The following is a 22933-nucleotide window of genomic DNA, read 5'->3' on the forward strand; positions in this document are numbered from 1 at the left end:
AATACTTCAGATTACATAGCCAGTCATATGTATATTTGTAAAAATATTTATATACCAAAATTTTCAATTATTTTACATGCCCAAATTTATTTTTTCATTTATAAAAACAAATAAAGATTAAAAAAAGAGGGACGAAAGACACCAAAGGGACAGTCAAACTCGTAAATCTAAAACAAACTGACAACGCCATGGCTAAAAATGAAAAAAACAAACAGAAAAACAATAGTACACATGACACAACATAGAAAACTAAAGAATAAACAACACGAAGTGATTAAGTTATATCATGTATATCTGTAATGATTTGTAAAATTCAAAATTGTCAAGTAAATTTAAGACACAATTCATAATGTTCAGAATATGTCAAACCAAACTGAGAAAAAATAAAATTGTGAAGAATCTGTCGAGAAATTTCAAGACAGTATACAAATGTGAAGAAGTTTTTAAGAAATTTTAAGACCATACTCAGAATGTCGAGAATTTGTGGAGTAAATTTCATACAAATTTGATATAAATGAGAATTTGTCAAGAAAAATTAAGACACAAGTCATACCTTTGGAGAATATCGAGTAAAAGTTCATGCAAATCGAGACAAATACACTTAACTGCGGCCAAGCTTAGCGAAAGGCCGTGCGACCTAATCAGTCAAACAAACTTTATTAGATCAACTCGCAAAGGAACGATCGTTCTCTTTGGTCAATTCAAACCTTCGCCCTAGCACACCTGCGAAATAAGAACGCGTGAACTTTAATGATCATAAGTTGAATTGACTGATTACGCACAGAATTGTGTACGCGATTATCTCATTGTAATACTCCCTTAAATCGCATGTACGATGTTTTGACACTACAATTTTGTGCAACAGTTTTAATAAGATCTTTTTATTTAAATTTTTGAATTTGTAATATACAAAGACTTAACAGTTTCCAGGCCGCAAATATTGAATCCAACTGTCTCCTCTCAATTATAACTCTTCATATTCCATCGCCAGTTTATCAAAGCCACCTTATCGACCCTGAAACTAGGCTGGATCACTTCGACTTAACCTTTTTTGAAAATATGAAACTACATAGAAATAGAAAATAAAGGTATTCCAATGACTAGTTAAAGATAACAATTTACATTTACATCATTTCATGGCATAATCTAGTAACTTTTTAAGGCAGGAAGAATTGGGTTTTACGGAAAGTGTTTTTTTTTTTCAGTTTACTTCCTTTTGAAAATGAATAAATCTCGAAATTGTCAGTAAATTCAGAGTAGGTAACCATGCTTTGTTTAGAGAAAAATGGATATGGCAAAACATTGGCGCGGTGAAAGGAAATGTAAACGGAACTCCGCCGATATATGTATAATAGTTGCTGAGTTTATAATTATGATTATTTTTTGCTGTTCTCAATTGAAAAATTGACGCACATTAAAATATGTTGTAAACATTTCCCTAACAGACCAAGTATCATGTGCTATCATACCACATCTCCTTTGTTTTGTAGGCTACGTTTGTTTACCTTTAATTTTATGTTACTTCTATTTATATTGAATTTGTATCTTTCTGAATAAACTTGTTCTTAGTTTTTGAAAACGAAATATTTTCTAGGTGTACTACCAGTATCCTACATCTGAATCCACCAAAGAAATGTGTTTTAAATTCATAGTTTTGATAACAATGTGACTTATACATTTTAATCACGGCATATACAAAATTTAGATATTTTTTTAAACTTTTGGTTAAAACTATTTCTAGAGACTTTAAAAGAAAAATTGAATGTTTCTTTTAATAATTCAATTTCATTCATAATCAATTGTGTATGTAGATTTTTTTTTGTATTTGCACAAAACAACACGGACACAAACATGTTATGCAAACTCAAGGGGGCGGCTATTCAATACTTAATTGATAGGGGGTGCCGCTGGGGTTATGTTACCCCACCCTTTTCATATAATTTGGATTTTAAAAATGTATACCTTTTCATATATTGCGTAGGTAAAAATATAACCTTTTCCATATTGTTTGGGTTTCATGTGGTGTGTAATGTAAGAGTAGAATACCTTAGTGTCAAAGGAGAAAAAATGTTTGGAAAAAACATTCAGAAACACCAAGAAAGATGGCAGGCGAAGACATTATTGGAACTTTATTAACCTTATCATAATTTTTGTATAGTTTTCCCCGACCTATTCACATATTTTCAAGTTTGAAAAGGTGACCTATCATCATGCGGCACATCATATCACCTTGTATATAGGAAGTGCCCTCCCCCTCCCCGAGTATGCAAAACTCTATTCTTCTGGTAGGTTCATTAAAGTATGAAATCAAAAGACGAATGTGCATCCAATTAAAATCGAAACGGTACATTTCTATTGTTCCTTATAAACAACGACATTATTCACAAGTATTTTTTTAGTTCTATACATCAGTGCAAAACAAAAATCCTCGCCGATAATACATTTCAATCTATTGTTTTACAAAATATAATGGTTTGGACCCCACTATTTGAAAAGCAGGTAACGACACAGCATTACAAAAACATTTACTTAATTCTTTTTACGTTAGTAGTAACGTAGTACATTCCATTGTCGGTCACCTGTGTCAATTCACCTGCACACTACGATTGTTGTTGTATTTTAATCTTTTGGCCAATGAAACGAGACGTTACAAATAGTTTGTTTGTGATACGCCAGAATGTTACCAAACGCTAAACCTGACTGCAATTCAGTGTATTGGTCTTTTCAGACATTAAGACTTTTGTAGTGTTAATTACTTGAATCTGTTTCATTGTAAGATTATATTATTGAAAAACTTCTGAAAGGATTAACATCTTCTGTAGAAAAAGTGACTATTTCAGCATGAAATTTTTTTTTTACATTAATAAATCTTACCTTATGACAACAGTTGCCTTCCCATCAAGCCATTCATTAGTTTTTTTGGCAATCATGGCCATAAGTGATGTTTTGCCACTACCGGATTCTCCATGAATAACAAGAGGATGTCTTTTGTCACTTTTAATATAGTTGTGTACTGCCTAAAAAAGAACCCAGAAATATTCATGTGGTGAAGGAAAAAAAGTGTACTGACAGGACATTTGAGCCCATCTATATCCATGTGACGCCACAAAAACCATAATATTGTACACGAGAGTCTTGATTCCATCTCGTTTGGTCATTCTGATCTTCGGTCGGTCAGTTGGTATATGGGCTAAAATACCATGTTAAGATATCCGTTAAGTTAAAATTTCAGAATTAATTTGAATTTTTCTCTCCATCATAATATATAATTAAACAAACAAGAATAGATACCTTTCGTTATTGAAAGTATCAACAGGCAAAGGTGTTTGACTGACAAAAAAAGTAATCACATCTTTTACACTCGTCACTGTTAGCTGCTAAGCATATAAAAGGTCTGTTAAATTCAAAAAGATTTAATTTTGTTTTCAGGCAAAACAAAATAAGAAAACGATTACATCATTGTCCATGATGGAAAGACCTACCTTCAAAGTGTCTTCTTTGCCTTTAAAATCAGCACATTTTGACTGACAAAACAGAAGATGTTGTTTGACCTCAAGACGTAAATTATCCTGTTTGTTCTTCTTTTCGGCTCTAATCATGTCATTTATTAATTGCTTTAATTTCTTTTCTGCATCATCAGTGATTTTATCTAGGTAATCGCTGTGTTCTTTAAAATCTGGATTTAGTCCTGATTTTTACAAAAGAAAACTATACATGTAAACTGTTTTATAATACGTGCAGACTCAGACCTGTCCAATATTTTACAGAGTGGACTGTTATCGGCTCTATTTAGTATTTGGTATTTTTTTTATTTTTTTTTGGTTCAACAAGGAACTCTTTATTGTAAAGACTAATATTTACAATAATTGACCAAAGGGACATTGCTTGTAAATAGTTAATAAAGTAGCAAATATAATTTAACTATTATTCACGATTTGCTCTTATCCTATAAAAATCAAATTAAAATCGCTTTATTTTATAGAATACATTGAATTAGGTTGTAGGGACCTTAATTTTATCATATGAATACATACTCACCCTTTTCCCGCCATGTAATGTTATAAGATAGGATATTTTCCGACGGTAATTTCCTTGACAAATCTCCTTTTAAATCCTCTAACAATGTTTTGACCTTTTCTACAGGACCATTACATTCTATAAGAAAGAGACAGAGTTATTGTCTAGTAAAACATGCACTGGGTTTTCTCAATATCATTTTCATTGTTCAGTAATCTTCAACATTAGGAATTAAGTTTACTGTTGGTTTTGTCGACTTCGTGGTAAACAACCTTTACCCTAAAAATACTTAAAGGGCCCCAAGATGTCAAATTCATGTTCATATATTCCACTCAAATTACAAATTATGGTATAATGTTTATAACATATTTAAATGACTGTCCAAATGACAAAGAGTCAGAAAATAAACTCGTTATATTGTATCACGATTCCGTGTGTAATCAAGTCTAGATGCCATCTTATTAACCATCGAGTCAATCTCCGAAGAATTCCAATTGTCATTATATCTGATGTCAGCATAAACAAAAGTTTAAAGTACACTACAAGCAGGTCTAATCGTATTTTTGTAGCTTTGTTTGATTTTATTTCATTCAAATCATCACTTTTCTTCTACCAGAATGAATTCTTGGTGTCATTTCTAAACCGAAAGTGACGTCATCGCGTCCATTGAGATAAGAGTAAAAGAGAAAGAAAACCCACAAATGAGTAACAGCCAGAGCTTTTCAAAGATGATAACAGATACTTGTAAAAACAAGAGGAGCTGTGAGTATCTTGAAAAATCTCGAGTGCACCTGTGACTTTGCCGGAAAATATTAAGAGTAGCTTTGTGTATCTCTAAAATTTCAAAAGTAGCTGTCAGTATCTTGCAAAATCTTGAAAACAGACTGCAGCAGCTATAGATGCGAGTAGCTTTACAATGATCAGGAACAATTTTGAGTAAAAATGGGATGGAAGGAATGTAGAAATCGACACAATTACTTATATAACACGTAAAAACCGGTTCTTTTATCAGTTGTTAAAAAACAAGTAAAATACAGACGTCTCAAAGAATATGCCAATAGATAAGTTTATCATGTATACCAGAATTGAAATTTTATATTAACGCCAGACGCGCGTGTCGTCTACAAAAGACTTATCAGTGACGCTCAAATAAAGAAATGTTAAAAAAAAAAGGCCAAAATGCTTATCTTATAACGAGTTAACTACTTTGCTAATCAGAAAAAACTACTACGAAAATTTTAATCAATACAAACATCAAGATAACAACGGGTATGAAACTCCACAAATCATGATTTCGAAAGAAGCATCTTCTTGAACCGATTCGCAAACCTGCTCAAGATGCAAGGGAAAAAACATAAGAGCTATTCTACAATTTTTTTAAACAGTTTTATTTTTTTAGCAACATGTACTATAAGTAATGGGGATACAAAGAGGATATCAAACAAATCAGGAATAAGTTTTTCCCAAAAGGTTGGCTCACAAGAAGGAGTACGAATCAAACGAAAATATATTCGTATCAGTATTGAACGTTCATTAAATGTTGATTTAATCTTCGGATGTCAAAAGAAAAGCACACAATTAATTACTCTTTGCGGTGTGATATATGTGGATATGAAACTCAACGAACACATACTCTTGATTGACACGTGAAACTCAACGTACACATATTCTTTTTGATTGATACAACGAAAAGATAATTATATTTCACGGGAGAAAGTTAAACGGAATCTGAAATTAGTGAATTAAGCTCAGACGCGTCCCTTATAGACTCGGTCTCGCAGTCAGATACAGGAAAAACTTACAATAGAACTGAAACCACTGACCCGTTGGAACCCTTAGTACACAAAAACATTCGATTTTCATGACAAACAATTCGAAGACGACTACGAAAGATACGAAGCACGGTTTCTAGTCTATCATAAAATGAAAACAACTTTTTTATTACTTCAATTTACAAATATTTCCATTTGTATTCATCTGATGAGTTAAGCCTTTCCAACTTATTTGTATAGTTCTTTCTAATGTTGTACTATAACACCACTGTCCCAGGTTATTTGTGAGGGATGGGATCAAGTAACAAGTTTAATCCCGCCACATTCTGTATGTATGTGCCTGTCCCAAGTCGTGAGCTTGTTATTCAGTGGTTGTCGTTTGTTGATGTGTTACATATTTGTTTTTGTTCATTTTTTGTACATTAATTAAGGCTTTTTTTTCGTTTATGCCATGTAGGCTTTGCTCATTGTTGAAGGCTGTACGATGAATCTATAGTTGTTAATTTTCTTAATGTTAATTGGAGAGTGATCTCATTGGCATTCATAAACCATTTTATCTTCTATATTTACAGAGAAGAGCTTGAGAACAGGTCCTTATACGAGATTTCTTATTAAAGGAAGATTGCGATGGATTTGGTTTATAGAAAAATCAAAGCTACTGTAAAACGCTGCAGGGACGTAAAAAACTACGAGCCTATATACTGAGGACGACAAGAGCTAAAGGAGCATAGAAAACACCTTTAAATCAAAAATAAACAATGAAGCAGAAAACCTCTATCGTTCTTCAGCAGCAGCAAAACCCAAAACAAGAGAAACATACTTAGCTATACTTAGCTGATCTGTAACCGAATTAAAAAAAAGCGGACTTCACATTAAAAACTTCAATCCGGAATTCAAACCTATTCATAACTTGTGAAAGAGGAACGAAAGATACCAGAGGAACAGTCAAACTAATAAATCGAAAATAAACAGACAACGCCATTGTGAACGTGGACCCCATAGAATGCATAGAACCACAATGTGAATATAGAATTTCCGTAATCGGACTTTAGAATGCGAACCTTTGTCTGATAAAGCACTCTCATTCATAATTCGAACATTTTCGTTCGAACCTCACTTCAAAATTAAACCCTTGTAACCAATGGTAAATATCCGAGAACCATTACCCCATACTGACTAATTTAGGAGGCCGGAAATATTCGAAAACTAACTCAGAAAGGTGTGAAACTAAACACGACTTTGAATATCGCACTTACGGTGACCATTTTCGGTCTTGTGAATTCAAATCATGCACAGTACACACTTCCGGTCTGGTGTCAATTCCGATTAATGACGTCACAAATTTTTCCCATAAAGTCCTCACAAAACTTAGCGAATAAATTACTCTATATTACTAATATGGCTGCGTCCGTTTATAGGGGTGTACGTAGATGTGCTGTCTATTATTAGAGTAAACATATCCCTTATATAATAAGAACTATAGGTTCCTATCTCAATATATGCTTTCTAAAAGGTTTTATTTTAAATCATCTTACTAGTATTTCAAAAGGTGCTTCTTTTGTGTAATAGAGCTATGTAACCTTAAGTTTAACCTACCAATGATAATTTTTATATTTTTTTTTTATATTTTCGTCACGTTAAATTTTCACCCTTGTACTTCATACGGTGTTTCATACTTGTGCTATCTCAAACAACTGCAAAGCAGACATGACTTTTACTAGCCAAACAACCGGGTGCAACCAACCATTTTTTTTAATTCACTGTGGCAAATATTGAGTGTGAACATTGTTGATCAGACTCTCGAAAATATTTAAGCGTTCCCTTTGGGACGAGTTCCAGGCACGGATCCAGAGGGGGGTTTCAGGGGTTGGAACTCCCCTTTTTTTGACGATAAATGCATTTGAATGGGGACATGTATTTGAAACCCCCCCCCTTTTTTGTCCTGGGTTAGGACACCCCGCCCCCTTTTTGAAATGGCTGGATCCGCCCCTGAGTTCACTTTTTTGTGTAGTTGTGTTTTCCTCCGTTTGTAATAGTGTGTTGTCTCATTGGTACACTTCTATTGCCTGTATATTTGAACTTAACATCTTTTAAATTAGCTTGTTCAAACAAGTTTTACAAACCTTACTTTAAGTTGTGTTAGTATCTACGAAATAAGTACAAACTTTTTATTCACCACTTTCAAGTAACTGTTTTTTTTAACTCAATGAATAAAGACTGACGTTAATACTTTTTTTTAAATTTAATTCAGTCATTTCGCCGTTTCAGAATCTAATGCATCCTGGGTAATAGTTTCAAAAGCGTACACCAGAGCGTTTTGATTGATTTCAAACGTTATAAACAATGGAAATTCAACCAATGACGTAACGTTATTTTCACTTTGGTGTAATAACAATGAAATTACCCATGATGCTTTAGATTCTGAAAAGGCCAAATTGGCAAAGCTATAATCTGTTACAATAACCAATATGTCGAGGATTTTTGGGGGTAAATCCTCAAAACAATTGATGGATGGGTAAGGAAACACATAATTTTTATTTAAATTACCTCAGATTTCTATTACATTGTTTATGGACCTATGTTTTTTCTTTTTTAAAAACAAAAATCAAGAGTGTAATGATTTTTTTCTCAAGAAGATAAATATATACATATATATTTTTCATAAAATTATCTATACCTGTAAATCTTGACAGTTCTTTTGAAGGTTCCTGCTTTTCAATATCTGTAATATTACGCTTCAGCCAAATACATTTCTTACCAAGTTCTTGATCTGCTAATCCTCTCATGACCTCGATATGAGTAACTACAAAAAGAAATGGTAAAAACGCTAAACATCATAGTGGTGTCGTGACTTCACAGTACTTTAACGTCATCGACCGAAAGTGGTTACCACGCCTGACCAGAAGTAACAAAACGGGAAGTGGGTACTGTGCATACATAAATAAAAGTCGTTGACCCAGATGTGCTTTAAAATGCGCATACTTAAGCCATATGATGTATGAATCCAGATTTTTTACGGACCCATTCTGAACCCGACTACCCAATCCTGAATTTAAGGATGTCTGCTGCTCTAATTTAAAATAACAAGGATTTCATGTGGTTGCTTAAAATTAAAACAACTTTGATATTTAAACAAAATAAAGTAATAAAATCATTAGTCTCGTGTGTAGTTTTCAAAATACGAGACATTTAGAAAATGGCGGGAAAAGGGCTTTCTTCAGACTTTACTATTTGTTAACATTGGAATTATTTTTTGCCCTTTAAACCAAGAAAAAATAACAAGGATTTCATGCCGCCGGAATACTAAATCTTAAATGATCTATTGAACAGATTTATGGAGACAAAAGTGGGGTGTCGTGTAAAAAAAAAATTAATACATTTGGATGGATAAAACCTGAGAAAATCGAAAATATGACAAGAATTCAAAATCATGACCAGCAGACATCCTTAACCTTGGATCTTTACCAAACTTAGAGAGAAGCTTTTTTATGATCATATGAAAGTATTCAGAAGTCAATTGTGTAAGTAATATATTCCGAAACCCAAACTAAGCCACACATTTCGGATTTTTTACTGATCCGTTCATAACCCAGACCCGAAATGACACCATTGTAATTTAAGGTGGCAAAGGTAGTATTTCCTGGCCTATTGGGATAATGATAGCCGTTTTAGAATTCTCACCACTTTTTGACACTACTACCAAAAATTCTACATACACAGTTATAAACTGAAGTACTTTAAATATAATTCAGACTTCAAAACTGGGTTTGAATATGTATCATGACCGTTTTCTTTTTGTCCTTCTTTAATACCCTAAGGCCACTAGTGCTTTTATGTCTTTTATCATAATCATGCAGTGAATACAAAATTCTCAAAAATTCCATTTTCACCTGCACGTAAAATTATTTCAGATATTATTTTCCTACACCTTATTTATCCCTCAGTTTTTGGAAAGTATGTTTAGTAGATACTGTATTGTTTTTCCAATTACGCTGTTCAAATTCGTTCACGTAAGTAGGGTACACAAAAAAGCAACCTTAATTCAGGAGTCTCAGTACTACCGTGCCACCTTATGATAGCAATATACAGTAAGCTTACAATGTTAAAATATACTAGAACACACCCGTGATATCACTGGTCCGTGACTGAATTAAAGTATATAACTATGCGCAAGCCTTATTTGAGTATAAGTTTTGTCATCTGACAAAGTCATGCCGATTATAAGATACACAGTTATTCCCTGCTTTCAAATCTTTCTGTTTGAACCCGTCGAACTGGAACTTATCAATTATTGGTAATATTAATTATTTGGAAAACAAAAGGTCCTGGAAAGGCATTGTCCTACATTATTTATGAATAAAGTTGAATTCTTTGATTCGCTGTTTTACGTCATGCCCACTAACAAATTGAAAACTGTACCTTTACGCCTTATTTTTAGTCCAGATTTTTAGTATTCGTATTGTTATCTTAGAAAGTCTACAATAGGTAACAATTTGACTATTTAGGAGTGTCAACCCTGTGATTATGACCCGTGTATATAGCATATTAATCCCGAATACACCGTTTGGTGGTGCGCCGGTCAGATGCGGAACGTACAGATAAGGTAATAGGTAACAGGTGAATATACTATTGGTATCGTTATCGGACTCGACCCGGAACTTCTTAATTATTGGCAATATTAATTACGTGGAAAACAAAAGGGCCTGGAGTGGTGTAATTTTTAATCTACACCTTTGTACTATATTAGTTATATATAAAGTTGAATTCTGTGATTCGTCGTTTTAACGTGATGACGGCTGACAAATTGGACCTCGTAATTTTAGTATTATAGATGACTATCAATATCAATAAATAAAAGAGAGAAATCATGTTTTTTTCGTAAATGGCATAAAAGGTTCATTCTAAAAAAATATGTGGACAGCCAAACACAAAATGGCCAATAAAATATACTTATTTATGATTACACAAATATACTGTGATGGTTATTGTTAACTTCATCTATCTTAAAATGAATTTCATTGTGCAAAATCCTTCATATTTTAAAAATCCATCATGGCCATAATGCGAAACTAGACTCCCAAAAGAAAGTTCGAAAGATACCAGAGGAACATTCAAACTCATAGTCAAAAATACACTGACAATGCCATGGCTAAAATAGAAACAGATAAACAGACAAATAACAAAACACAAAACAAAACGTAGAAAACTAAAGACTGGATAATACGTACCCCACCAAACACTGGGGATAATCTAACTGTTTATTGTTACCTTAGGTAAAAATCCGAAAACCATTACAACAATATAACTCAAAAGTGGAAGGCAAACTGACACAACTTTGGCAAAAATAATGAAATTAGACAAGTAGACAAAACACCGATCCGTATAACACAACTAAGAAAACTAAAAACTGAGCAACACGAATCACATAAAAAATTAAGGCGATATCAAATTTTGTGTAAGGGTAGTTAGATCTTGCTCTACATCTGGCACCTGTCGTACAAAATATAATACTAATATTACACACGTTGATATGGTTATCAAATAATTAAAGATGAAAATACCTGAAATTTTGAATGTGTATGCCTCCTCTTGTGTTAAAGCTTTCTCGGCACCTGTTACTAAGCTATCAAACATCATATCACTCTCTTTCCACCATTGTTCTTTAGCTGCATTCTGTTTCTCTTTGTTTTGTTTAACAATAAATTCTGGCAGATGACTGCTGATTGGCTGAAGGATATATAGTGGTGGAACACAGTTGTCATCTTTTACATACCACCTGGAAAAACAAAATTTGAACGTTCTCAAGAAAAGCAAATGAATAACATTCATAACTATCATATAACTTGCTCCCCGTTTTTATGAAAGGTACCTTTAGCAGAGCAGAAACTACATCTCAGTAGATAAGTTTCAACTAAATTATAAGTGAAATTCACTTCTGTAAATAAACTGTTCAATATAAGTATACTAATCAACAAAAGAAACGAAATACACGTTTGAACTCAAATTTATCATAAAATATAATAAATAGGAATAACTGCTTTATCATCAAAACAAAAGCATTCATTTGCAAAGCAAATGCATAGGATTAAAATAATCTGACTAAATTGGATAATAAGAGGACATCGAGTTATTAAACACAGTGGAAACATTTATTTTGCGGAAAATGATGAAAAATTTCGGCCCTTAATTTCGAAATATAGAATTGAGTATTCGAATAACTACAAAGGCATTCACAATTTTAGGCAGACCAAGTTTAAGTTAAAGTTTTGAGTTCAAATCAACTTTTGAATTTTTTGGTAAAAATACGATTTTGAAAGAAAGAAAAAAACTTTCCAAAAAACAAATGCCGCGAAATTTTGCTAGATAAATGGTAATGATAAGAAAAAAACACTCTTTAAATATTAAACCAAATGTGCAATTTTTTACCTTGGTACATTTTATCCAATTTCAGTATAAAAGGAAAATACATTGCCTTGTATCGTTTCGTTTGTTGACTAGTATATTTTATAGATTATGATACAGCAGATGCAAGTGGGTGTATTTAAAAAGAAGATGCGATATAATAGCCAATGAGACAAAATTACACAGAAATTAAAAGCTATAAAATGTGTAGGTCACCGTACGACATTCAACAATAAACAAAGCCAATTTGCATACTAGTCACTTATATTCATGAATGTGACCTACTGAATAAGACTATTTACCGGATTTGTAATCACATAATCAACACGACGGGTGTCACATGTGGAGCAGGATCTGCTTACCCTTCCGGAGCACCTGAGATCACCCCTAGTTTTTGGTGGGGTTCGTGTTGTTTGTTGTTTATTTTTTATTTTTCTATGTTGTGTCATGTGTACTATCGTTTTTCTGTTTGTCTTTTTCATTTTTAGCCATGGCGTTGTCAGTTTGTTTTAGATTTATGAGTTTGACTGTCCCTTTGGTATCTTTCGTCCCTCTTTTATAAAAGGCCTCGAAATCACAAATGTAAAACAATCCAGACGATTAACTAGAGGCTTAACTAAAGTAAAAAAACATAACGAAAAACAAGTATTTTACATAGCATCAAACGACAAGCAAGATTGTCAGGGTTTCCGACTCTGGACAGGCACATACATATACAGAAGTAATATGACAAGCAAGATTAACAGGGTTTCCGACTCGGGACAGGCACATACATATATATACAGAAGTAATTTGGCTGGGTCAAATATGTTAGTGAGATCCCAAACCTCCTTCGCATTGTAACAATTAAAGAAATGAATTGTAACAAACAAGAATGTTCTTTTTTATTGATAGATAATTTAAGAAATTACTAATACATGTTGCAACTCCTACTTTTGTTAAGTAACATTTAACTAAACCAAAGTACACCATAACTTTTTGACAAATAATTTAGACTTCAAATCGAAATACATAAAAAAAAAACGTAATCGTAATCGTTAGGTGTTCAATCCGAGTATTGACATCCATTTTCTGTTTTGGAAAGTAAGAAATATTTCTGGATATTGATAAAAAATAACAAGAATGTGTCCAAAGTATACGGATGCCCCACTGGCACTATCATTTTCCATGTTCCATGGACCGTGACATTAGGGTCAAAAGTCTAATTTGACTTTAGAATTAGAAATATCATATCATAAGCATCAAGTGTACTAAGTTTCAAGTTGATTGGACTTCATCTTCATCAAAAACTACCTTGACCAAAAACTTTAACCTGCGGACGAACGAACGAACGAACGAACGGAGCCACAGACCAGAAAACATAATGCCCCTCTACTATCGTAGGTGGGGCATAAAAAATACAATTTAAAATGTGACACATATGTTATAGAGGCAACGAAGTTGAGTGTACAAATGTATTTGCAATATCCCTTAGGGTAGCAGTCAAACAGCACAACATTAGAACAAATAAAAAATATCAGCTTAAAAAAGCCCAATTCATCACTAGACAGTTAATTTACTTACTTTGACAAAAGCTGTCTTTGATCGCTCAATTCTATGCATTTGATAATTTTCTCATACTTGTCTGCAGGAATCTGTCTTGGAAGTGAACGTTTTCCATATTTATGAGATAACAATGACTGCAAATAAGATAAATATGTTATAAACTCTACTGAATTTTATAAATGATAATTTAGATATATAATCATTTTGTATAAAAAAAAAAATTAACTAAAAAAAGTGTTTTGTTCAAATACTTGCAACTACGCTTTAAATGCACTCGATTTCGCGGTTGTGTTCAAGCATGAACATATATATTGAGATATACTGTTCCCAGGTTCAAGTGCATATTTAATCACATATAGAATCATATTCAAAACAGTGTAGCTTTGGCCATTGATTGACGACCTTAAATTATCCCATTGACTGGGGCAGATTATGTGAGCGTTTGTCTGTAACGACCGCTGCTCACTATGTACTTTGTAAAGACACTTAAAATGTGGGGTCACAAAAGTTTCGCAACACCTAAATAAAGTAATTAGAAAAACTAAACAAGAATAACACAATGTTTTGATTTGTATCAATGATTTAAATCAAAACATAAAGTTATTCCTGATTAATTTTTCGAATTATTTCAATATTAAAGGCGTTAAGAACCTTTGGTGACCACAGTTTAAATTCTATAATAAGTAAGTAGTGAGCAGTGGTCGTTACAGACACACGTTCACATAATCTGCCCCAGTCAATTGGTTAATTGAAGGTCGTCAATCAATGGCCACATCTACACTGTTTTGAATATGATTCTAAATGCTTATGTCTATTTACAAGAATTCAGAATTAAGATGGGGTTTAAGTCAATTCTCTCTAAAAAGATCTTGCAAGGTTGATAGTAAAAATATCAGACCAGTGACCTCAATGGAATATAAAGTGTCCGTCCCAAAATATGCTGAATGTTTTTTCGTGGGAAGGCAGAAAAACGTCATCCCCTTAGAAAACAGAAAAGACTAAACACTATTTAATTCATTAAATTATCACACCAAGAAATTAGGTCCAGCAGAGTATTTCTGGCAGTTAGCCAGTTCCTGTAGACATATTTCCGTAGTCATGTGATCATTGGTTGCTTCATCTCTTATCCCCCATCTCATATCTACAATTTGGAACTCAAAACCTCTCTGCTTACAGTATTCTCTAAGCCGAGGAAATGTTGTTTCCATCATTCTATTTCTCTCATGCTTTGTGTCTGAAATTATCATTAGTATTATGAATTATAAGTAATATTGTTTCCCCTGCTAAGCCTTAAAGATGTATTTTGAGGATTATTTCTTTATTGGTATTCCATATTATAAACTCATTATGCATTTTCAGTTATTTCAAACAATAAAACTATACTAGATAAAAAAACTATCTAGGCTCTAATGAGCCTGTGTCGCTCACCTGATATATTTATTTACAATTGATGCATAAATTACATTTTTGCTTTAGTTTCAGAGATATAAGCCAAACACTTCATTTTACCCCTATGTTCTATTTTTAGTCACGTCTGCCATGTTGGTTAGCAGGCAGGATCATCAGAGACATTTTCAAAACTAAATACCTTAATGATGAATGTGACCAAGTTAAGTTAATTTTGTCTCAATAGTTTCAGAGGAGAACATTTTTGTAAGATTTGTTAAAAATTTACTCTAAAGAACAATAACTCCTATAGGGGTCAACTGACCGTTTTGGTCATGTTGACTTATTTTTAGATCTTACTTTGCTGAACATTATTGCTGTTTACAGATTATCTCTATCTATAATTATATTCAAGATAACAACCAAAACTGCAATTTTTATTTCAAATTACCAAATTACCCAACAACGGGTTGTCCGATTTGTCTAAAAATTTATGGGCAAAAAGATCTTGACTTTATAAACAATTTTACCCATGTTAGATTTGTTCTAAATGCTTTGGCTTCAGAGATAAGCCACTATAGATCAACATTGTATCCCCATGTTATATGTCTAGTGATGGCGGCCAACTTGGTTGGTTAGCCGGGTCATTGGACACATTATTTAAACTAGTAATCACTGTGGCCAAGTTTGGTTGATTTTGGCTTAGTAGTGTCAGAGTAGAAGATCTTTGTAAAAGTTAAAGAACGACGGACCACTACGGTCGACGGATGCCAAGTGATGAGAAAAGCTCACTTGGCCCCTTTGGGCCAGGTGAGCTAATAAATGATCCCAATGCTTATCTTGAAAAATTAATTTTCAATCAATTTTTACTAATTAACTGTTCATTTAATTTATTGGATTTATTTTTGATGACTGTATACCTTTCTAACATACGTTCGTGCCTAACAAGTAGACAATTGAGCTACTACTCTTATGATACCCATGAAAAGGCACTGTTAAATGTACATGAATACGGAACTTATTGAGCAATGATATAAACAAAACAAGCACACATTAAAGCTAGCTCGTATGATAAAATTTCAAAAAGAGAGACATTAATTCGTTGCCGCCATGATGGCTATTAAGGAATAACAGTACTGTAGTTGAAGAGTTGCCGCCGTCAATTGTAGATTTGACGGTCGCAAATGCAGTTTTAATGGCGACGCGTAGCGGAGACAGTAAAACGGAGATTTGCGACCGTCGAATCAAAATGGCGGGTCCCTCCTTAGTTACTCCTGGTCAACTGTGGATTTGACGGCAACTTTTAGCCAATGAAAAAAATTGTTACATCCAAATTGCATTAGAATTATATGTAACTACATAACCCGGCTACATTGTCATATAAATGCGAAGTTGTAGAGCGACGAATAACTTATGGAACTAGCTAATGTGAACCTTATTTCCAAATTTCTCATTGCTCTGATATGTGTTCCTGAGAACTGAGAAGTATGCAACAAAGATATTGTGATTTTAACAACCCAGAGATATCATATTCACCGAGGCCAACGACCGGGTGTGAATATCATAACTCAGGCGGTGATAAATATTTCATTAGTATCACCTGAAATCAAAATTCAACAATTCTTTAGTGATATGAATTCTTATCCTTCTTTAATTTTCAAATATTTACTCAAGATACTGTAAAAACTGCTGCCTGTTTTATACTAAATATTTCTTTCGCTTTTGCAGTTGTTCAGTAGTTATCGTTTGTTGATGTTGTTCATAATTATTTATCGTTTCTCGTTTTTAGCTCACCTTTCCAAAAGGAAATGTGAGCTTTTCTCCTCACTTGGCGTCCGTCGTCGTCGTTAACAATTTTTCAAACATCTTCTCCTCTGAAACTACTGAATAGATTTGGATGAAACTTAGCACGATTGTTCCTTACATTATCCTGCACAAAGTTTGCGCTTCGATTTTTGATCCGTCAAAAAACATAGCCGCCGTTACTTAAAATAGAACATAGGGGTCAAATGCAGTTTTTGGCTTATATCTAAAAAACGAAAGCATTTAGAGCAAATCTGAAATGGGGTAAAAATGTTCAAAAGGTCAAGATCTATCAGCCCTGAAATTTTCAGATGAATCAAACAACCCATTGTTGGGTTGCTGCCACTTAATTGGTAATTTTAAGGAAATTTTGCAGTTTTTGGTCATTATCTTGAATATTATTATAGATAAAGATAAACTGTAACAACAAAAATGATCAGCAAAGTAAGATCTACAAATAAGTTAATATGACCAAAATTGTCTATTGACTCCTTAAGGGGTTATTGTCCTTTAATGACAATTTTTCACAATTTGTTCATCATATTTGCTAACTTTAAACAATCTTTTCCTCTAAAACTACTCAACCAAATTCAACCAAACTTCAACTGAATGGTCAGTAGGGTATATAAAATAAAGTTTGTGTTTTATTTTCTATTTCGTCAAAAAACATGGCCGTCATGGCTAAAAATAGAACACAGGGTAAAATGCAGTTTTTGGCTTATATCTCAAAAACTCCAGCATTTAGAGCAAATAAGACAAGAAGTTAAAGTATTTATTTGGTCAAGGTCTACCGGTCCTGAAATTTTAAGCCGAATTGGGTAACAGGTTTTTCAGGTATAATGCCCCTGAATTGATGATTTTAAAGAAATTTTGCAGTTTTTTGTTATTATCTTGAATATTATTATAGATACAGATAAATTGTTCATAGCAAAAATGTTAAACAAAGTAAGATCTACAAATAAGTCAATTTGGCCAAAATTGTCAATTGACCCCTTAATGAGTTATTGCCCTTTAAAGACTTTTTTCACAATTTGTTCATCATGTTGACTTACTTTTAAAAATCTTCTCTTTTGAAACTGCTGTATCAATTTTCAGCCAAACTTAGGCTAAATGAGTTTAAGAGTATCTAGTATAAATTTTATATTTTATTTCCTTGTATGTCAAGAAACATATCTCGTATGGCTAAAATAGAACATAGGAGAAAATATTATTTTTTTTACTTTTGAAGAAAATAGGACGATTCAAATTTTTAAAAATAAATTGAAAAGCCAAAATAATCATTGATGAGAGATTTAACCAAAAAAAAAATAAGGTGAGCGATTCAGGCTCTTGAGAGGCTCTTGTTTATAAAGATAAGACCGTTGGTTTCCCAGCTTGGATGATTTTATATTAGTAATTTTGGGGTTCGTTATAATTTGCTGTTCGGTGTGAGCCAAGGGTCCGTGTTGAAGACCGTACCTTCATTTATAATGGTTTACTTTTATAAATTGTGACTTGGATGAAAAGTTGTCTCATTGGCACTCATAACACACCATCATTTAGCTATTGATCAAATTCATTAATATTTGTCTTTTAACTGTAATGTACACTTTGGTTGTTTCGTGGTAGGCAGTTTTGATTGGTGATGGAAGCTGGAGTGCCCGTAACAAGCACGGACCTTCGATAGGATAAACTGATATAATCAATTGAGACATTACACCAACAGGAGCGGCGTTCGAAAACATAAACGACAGGGACAGATTAACGGACATATTTTTGTATAATGCTTGCAAAAAATATTGATTCAATGAGTATTATCATTTTTAAATAACTGCATTATTATACGTTTTTACCTGTAAATGTACTACTGGTAAAAATCCTAATAATCCTGTCAGTTGAAATAAACTCTCTGTCTAAATACCCCTGGTAAACTGCATCATTCGTTACAGTATTCTGTAAATTTGAGTTTGTGTCTTGAGGTATTACCATCATGTCATTAGCCTGTTTTTTTATTTTTTCTGATTCTTCTTTTTGTCCCTTTTTGACCGATTCATCCTTTTTCTTAGCAGTTTGTGGTTGATTCTTCTCGTCTGCATTTTTTGAGAGTTTTCTTAATTCTTCGGATTCCCCTTTCTGTCCTTTTTTGAACGATTCATCTACTTTCTTGGCAGTTGATGATTGATTCTTCTTGTCCAAATTATATGAGGGTTTTCTTAATTCCACGGATTCCTCTTTCTTTCCTGTTTTGTCCGATTCATCCACTTTCTTAGAAGTTGGTAGTTGATTCTTTTTGCAAGAATTGGTTGAGAGCTTTTGAGTTGTGTTTTCTTGTTGACTCGTAAATACACTTGCAGATTTAGATAATTTATGGGGTGTTGGCATAACAGGAGTTCCATTTTTCTGAGGGTCTCTGTAATGAGATTTCGACACTGATCTTTTATGTACACTATAAATGAAACAATAAAAATCAGTAATAAAACATAACATTTTGCAGCACTTTATACCCAAATTTTGGGTCTAGATTTAGTACTGAAATGCATATCGGAGAGCAATAGGAACAAATATGGCCCCATTATATGCTAATATTTCTATGGGAAAATGGGGACAGGTTCTCCATACTTTTCTTGATCATCGACGATATTGACATGGAGTGGAATAGTTCTTATTAACAAAACCTGATATGATCATTCAGCATTCCAACGGGAACCAAATATAAAAAAAAAAGATGTGGTATGATTGCTAATGAAAAATCTCACCACAAGAGACCAAATGACCCAGAAATAAACAACTTTAGGTCACCGTGCGGCATTCAAAAATGAACACAGCCCATACCGCATAGTAAGCTATAAAAGACCCCGAAATAACAATTTAAAACTATTCAAAGAGAAAACTAACGGCCTAATTTATGTACAAAAAAATGAATGAAAAATAAATATGTAACACATAAAAAAACGTCTACCACTGACTTACAAACTCCTGGCATGGACAGGCACATACATACTCCTTCTTTCCGACATACATTCTTTTAATAAAAAAAAATTGAAACACCATATTAACAAGATAGGACTTGCAAGCTCACAGCGAACTAATAAGCAGTGCTTACATTTAAGAAATAATTGATGCAATCTATACTTTATTGTAGTTTTAACATGGGTAGGCATTTTATTCGTGATTATTTTCGCCCGAGCGACGTATCGTATAACACGTATATGAGGAAAGGATAGATTAAGTCAAGTTGGTACCGATGAAAATATTATATAATGGATTTAATTTTAATTTAGATGGGGGTAAAATCATTATTGTAAACAAATCTGTTCGATACGTATACCTTGGTCCGTGTACGTATCCTAGAGTATTTGCATTGTTCACGTATCAGGATACGTGCACGGATCGACATAACATATCGAATAGATTTGTTTACACAAAAAAAGGAGATACTGGAACATACCTTCGGTCATCTGTAATAAAATTGACAATTTGTTGCATGGATAATCTTTTCATCCCCATTGAATTAATAGTCCATTAATACATTTCTTGAGTTATGAACTAATAAAATTAACGGTACCAATTTTCTTGCACCAGATGCGAATTTCGACAATACATGTCTCTTCAGTGATGTTCGTGGCCAAAATATTTGAAATCCAAAGCTTATATAAAAGATGAAGAGCTATAATCCAAAAGGTCCTAAAAGTATAGCCAAATCCGTGAAAGGAATCTGAGATTTGCATGAGGGAGATACATTCCTTAATTTATAATTATTTCTAATATTCTGTAACAGCAAATTTTAATAACACAAAAAATCCGTATTGTCATGCCAGTACCGTACTGGCTACTGGGCTGGTGATACCCTCGGGAACTAATAGTCCATCAGCAGAGGCATCGATATGGCAAGCCGTTCACGTCAAAACTATGTTTTAACCATTTTTCAAATTACACACTGAGACAGTGAGATTTAAAAACTTCAAAACACACACTGAGAATAAAAAAATACACACTGAGAATTAAAAATTGCACACTGAGAATTAAAAATTACACACTGAGATTTCATAAAGACGCACTGAGATTTCATAAAGACCCACTGAGATTACAAAAATGAGAAACACACACTGAGAATTGAAAATTACACACTGAGAATTGAAAATTACACACTGAGATTCCAAAAAGACACACTGAGAATAAATAAGCTGAAAACACATACTGAGAATTTAAAATTACACACTGAGAAGCGCACATATCTAATTAGCATACTTAATCTGAATCCATTACAAGCTTAAATTAAATAGGGGACAGAACTCGTTAGTCCATCGATTTGGTTCCAAGTTATTTATAAAATAACTTTAGAAATATAAAAATAAGAAAAATACCCACTTACTCTTATTACAAAATATAACCAAATGGGCGAAAACTTTATTAAAATTAAAATAAAACATTAGAACAATCTGCAAAATGAAACAAAGAATGCAAGATTTTTACTCAGGTATATAAAAAAGAAGATGTGGTATGATTGCTAGTGAGACAACTGTCCACAAGAGACAAATATGACACAGACATTTACAACTATAGGCCATCGTACGGCCTTGTCTATTACAGCATATGAACGTAACAAAAATATAAAAGAATATCTTGCGAAATCAGAGTAACAGTTGGAAGACTTTTGAAAAGGGACCCATGCTTAAACGTTTTTTTAAGTAAAAAAATCCCGATACACTGGTGGTAATAATCTGACTTGTAGGCAACAAACTTATGAACATGAGAGATGTTAAGTCTTGAAATGTATAACGAACGATGGTTGAAGGAATCTCATTTCATTATAATGGAGGGGGGCTCAATAATGACAAGAGTTCTTGAGATCAAGATATTAATCTGTTGAATTATTCATCTTATGAATATTCATTAGTAATTTGCATATTAATATCAGTGTGTATTTTTGAAATCTAAGTGTGTTATTAACAAATCTCAGTGTGTGTTTTTCAATTTATTTTATCTCAGTGTGTCTTTTTAAAATCTCAGTGTTTTATTTTGAATTCTCAGTGTGTGTTTGTTATTTTTTTTAAATCTCAGTGTGTAATTTCGATTTCTCAGTGTGTTGTTTTAGGTTTTTAAATCACAGTGTGTATTTTTTTTTCGAAAAAAATGTTTAAACATAGTTTTGACGAGAACGGCTTGCCATACATCGACCTTAAATTGTTAAGTTAATATTTTTTCAAGTAAAACATAAACTATGCACACAGACACTTTTTTCTATGCTATGTTCTTTTTGTCTATGCATATACATTTCAAATGTTACAGTACATATTTTACCTCTCGCTTTTATGGTTAGCTGTCTCTTCCCTTGGTGAAGGGTTTACGGAAGCAGCACAGCCCATTTCAATATTGAATAAGATATCTCCTTTATAGTTTAATGTAACTGAACATTTGATGAATTATTTATAGAATCAGCACAGCTTATTCCAATAAGATAACTCCTTTACAGTGTTTTGTAACTGAACATTTTACATGTCAAGGCATGGTTAGGTATTATCCAGAAGTCAGAGAGAAGGAATCATTTCATTGTGATCACTCAAAACACATATAGTTCAACAAATAAGTGTACTGCTTGTACTGTCGTCACGGTATTTTCAATACATGCTTATAATGATCTAGTTTAAATGTCCTAGCTCTCCGACTCTCGCTAACTTATTGTAAATATTTATTCAAAATTATTTAAAATGTCTATTATAAAGAGACACAGTTCATACAATTTAGACTGTTTATTTTGGAACTGAAATAAAAAACAATTAGTTGCTTATACGAAAATTTACTATAACAGATATAGGACAAGGATCTACCTGTATATGATACTTTTAAAGGGGGTCATGCTAATTGTGTGGTTGTTCAGTTGACGAGTCTGCTAAAGTCTATTGATCAGATGTTATCGAGAAAAATATTGCAGGTTTCATTGTATAACTTATTTCTGTCATAAAAAACACGAGCAATGAATGAAAAATCCTTGTGAAAAGGTAAATCAGGTAGTACGTTTTAGCCTTTAA

At 32.9% G+C, this 22933-nt stretch overlaps 1 protein-coding gene across 4 annotated transcripts in view; it reads right to left on the reverse strand.

Annotated features, from left to right (window-relative positions):
* LOC134693316 (NACHT and WD repeat domain-containing protein 2-like) overlaps positions 1–22519 on the reverse strand; it is a 68751-nt gene extending 46232 nt beyond the window's left edge. For 3 of the 4 annotated variants that reach the window (XR_010102385.1, XM_063554067.1, XM_063554069.1), the window contains exons 1-9: positions 22206–22519; positions 18758–19350; positions 14768–14970; positions 13755–13870; positions 11351–11565; positions 8467–8592; positions 4039–4155; positions 3483–3688; positions 2875–3017 (exon numbers count right to left, since the gene is read on the reverse strand). Coding sequence is in view for 3 of the 4 variants with exons in the window: in XM_063554067.1 (XP_063410137.1) it covers positions 2875–3017; positions 3483–3688; positions 4039–4155; positions 8467–8592; positions 11351–11565; positions 13755–13870; positions 14768–14970; positions 18758–19350; positions 22206–22270 (1784 nt within the window). In the remaining variant the exon portion in view is untranslated. The remainder of the gene's footprint in view (positions 1–2874; positions 3018–3482; positions 3689–4038; positions 4156–8466; positions 8593–11350; positions 11566–13754; positions 13871–14767; positions 14971–18757; positions 19351–22205) is intronic. The other variant, XM_063554068.1, reaches the window with a different exon arrangement.
* Positions 22520–22933: the final 414 nt, after the last annotated feature.

This window comes from Mytilus trossulus, chromosome 12 (genome assembly GCF_036588685.1).
Source record: "Mytilus trossulus isolate FHL-02 chromosome 12, PNRI_Mtr1.1.1.hap1, whole genome shotgun sequence".
Lineage (NCBI taxonomy): Eukaryota > Metazoa > Mollusca > Bivalvia > Mytilida > Mytilidae > Mytilus > Mytilus trossulus.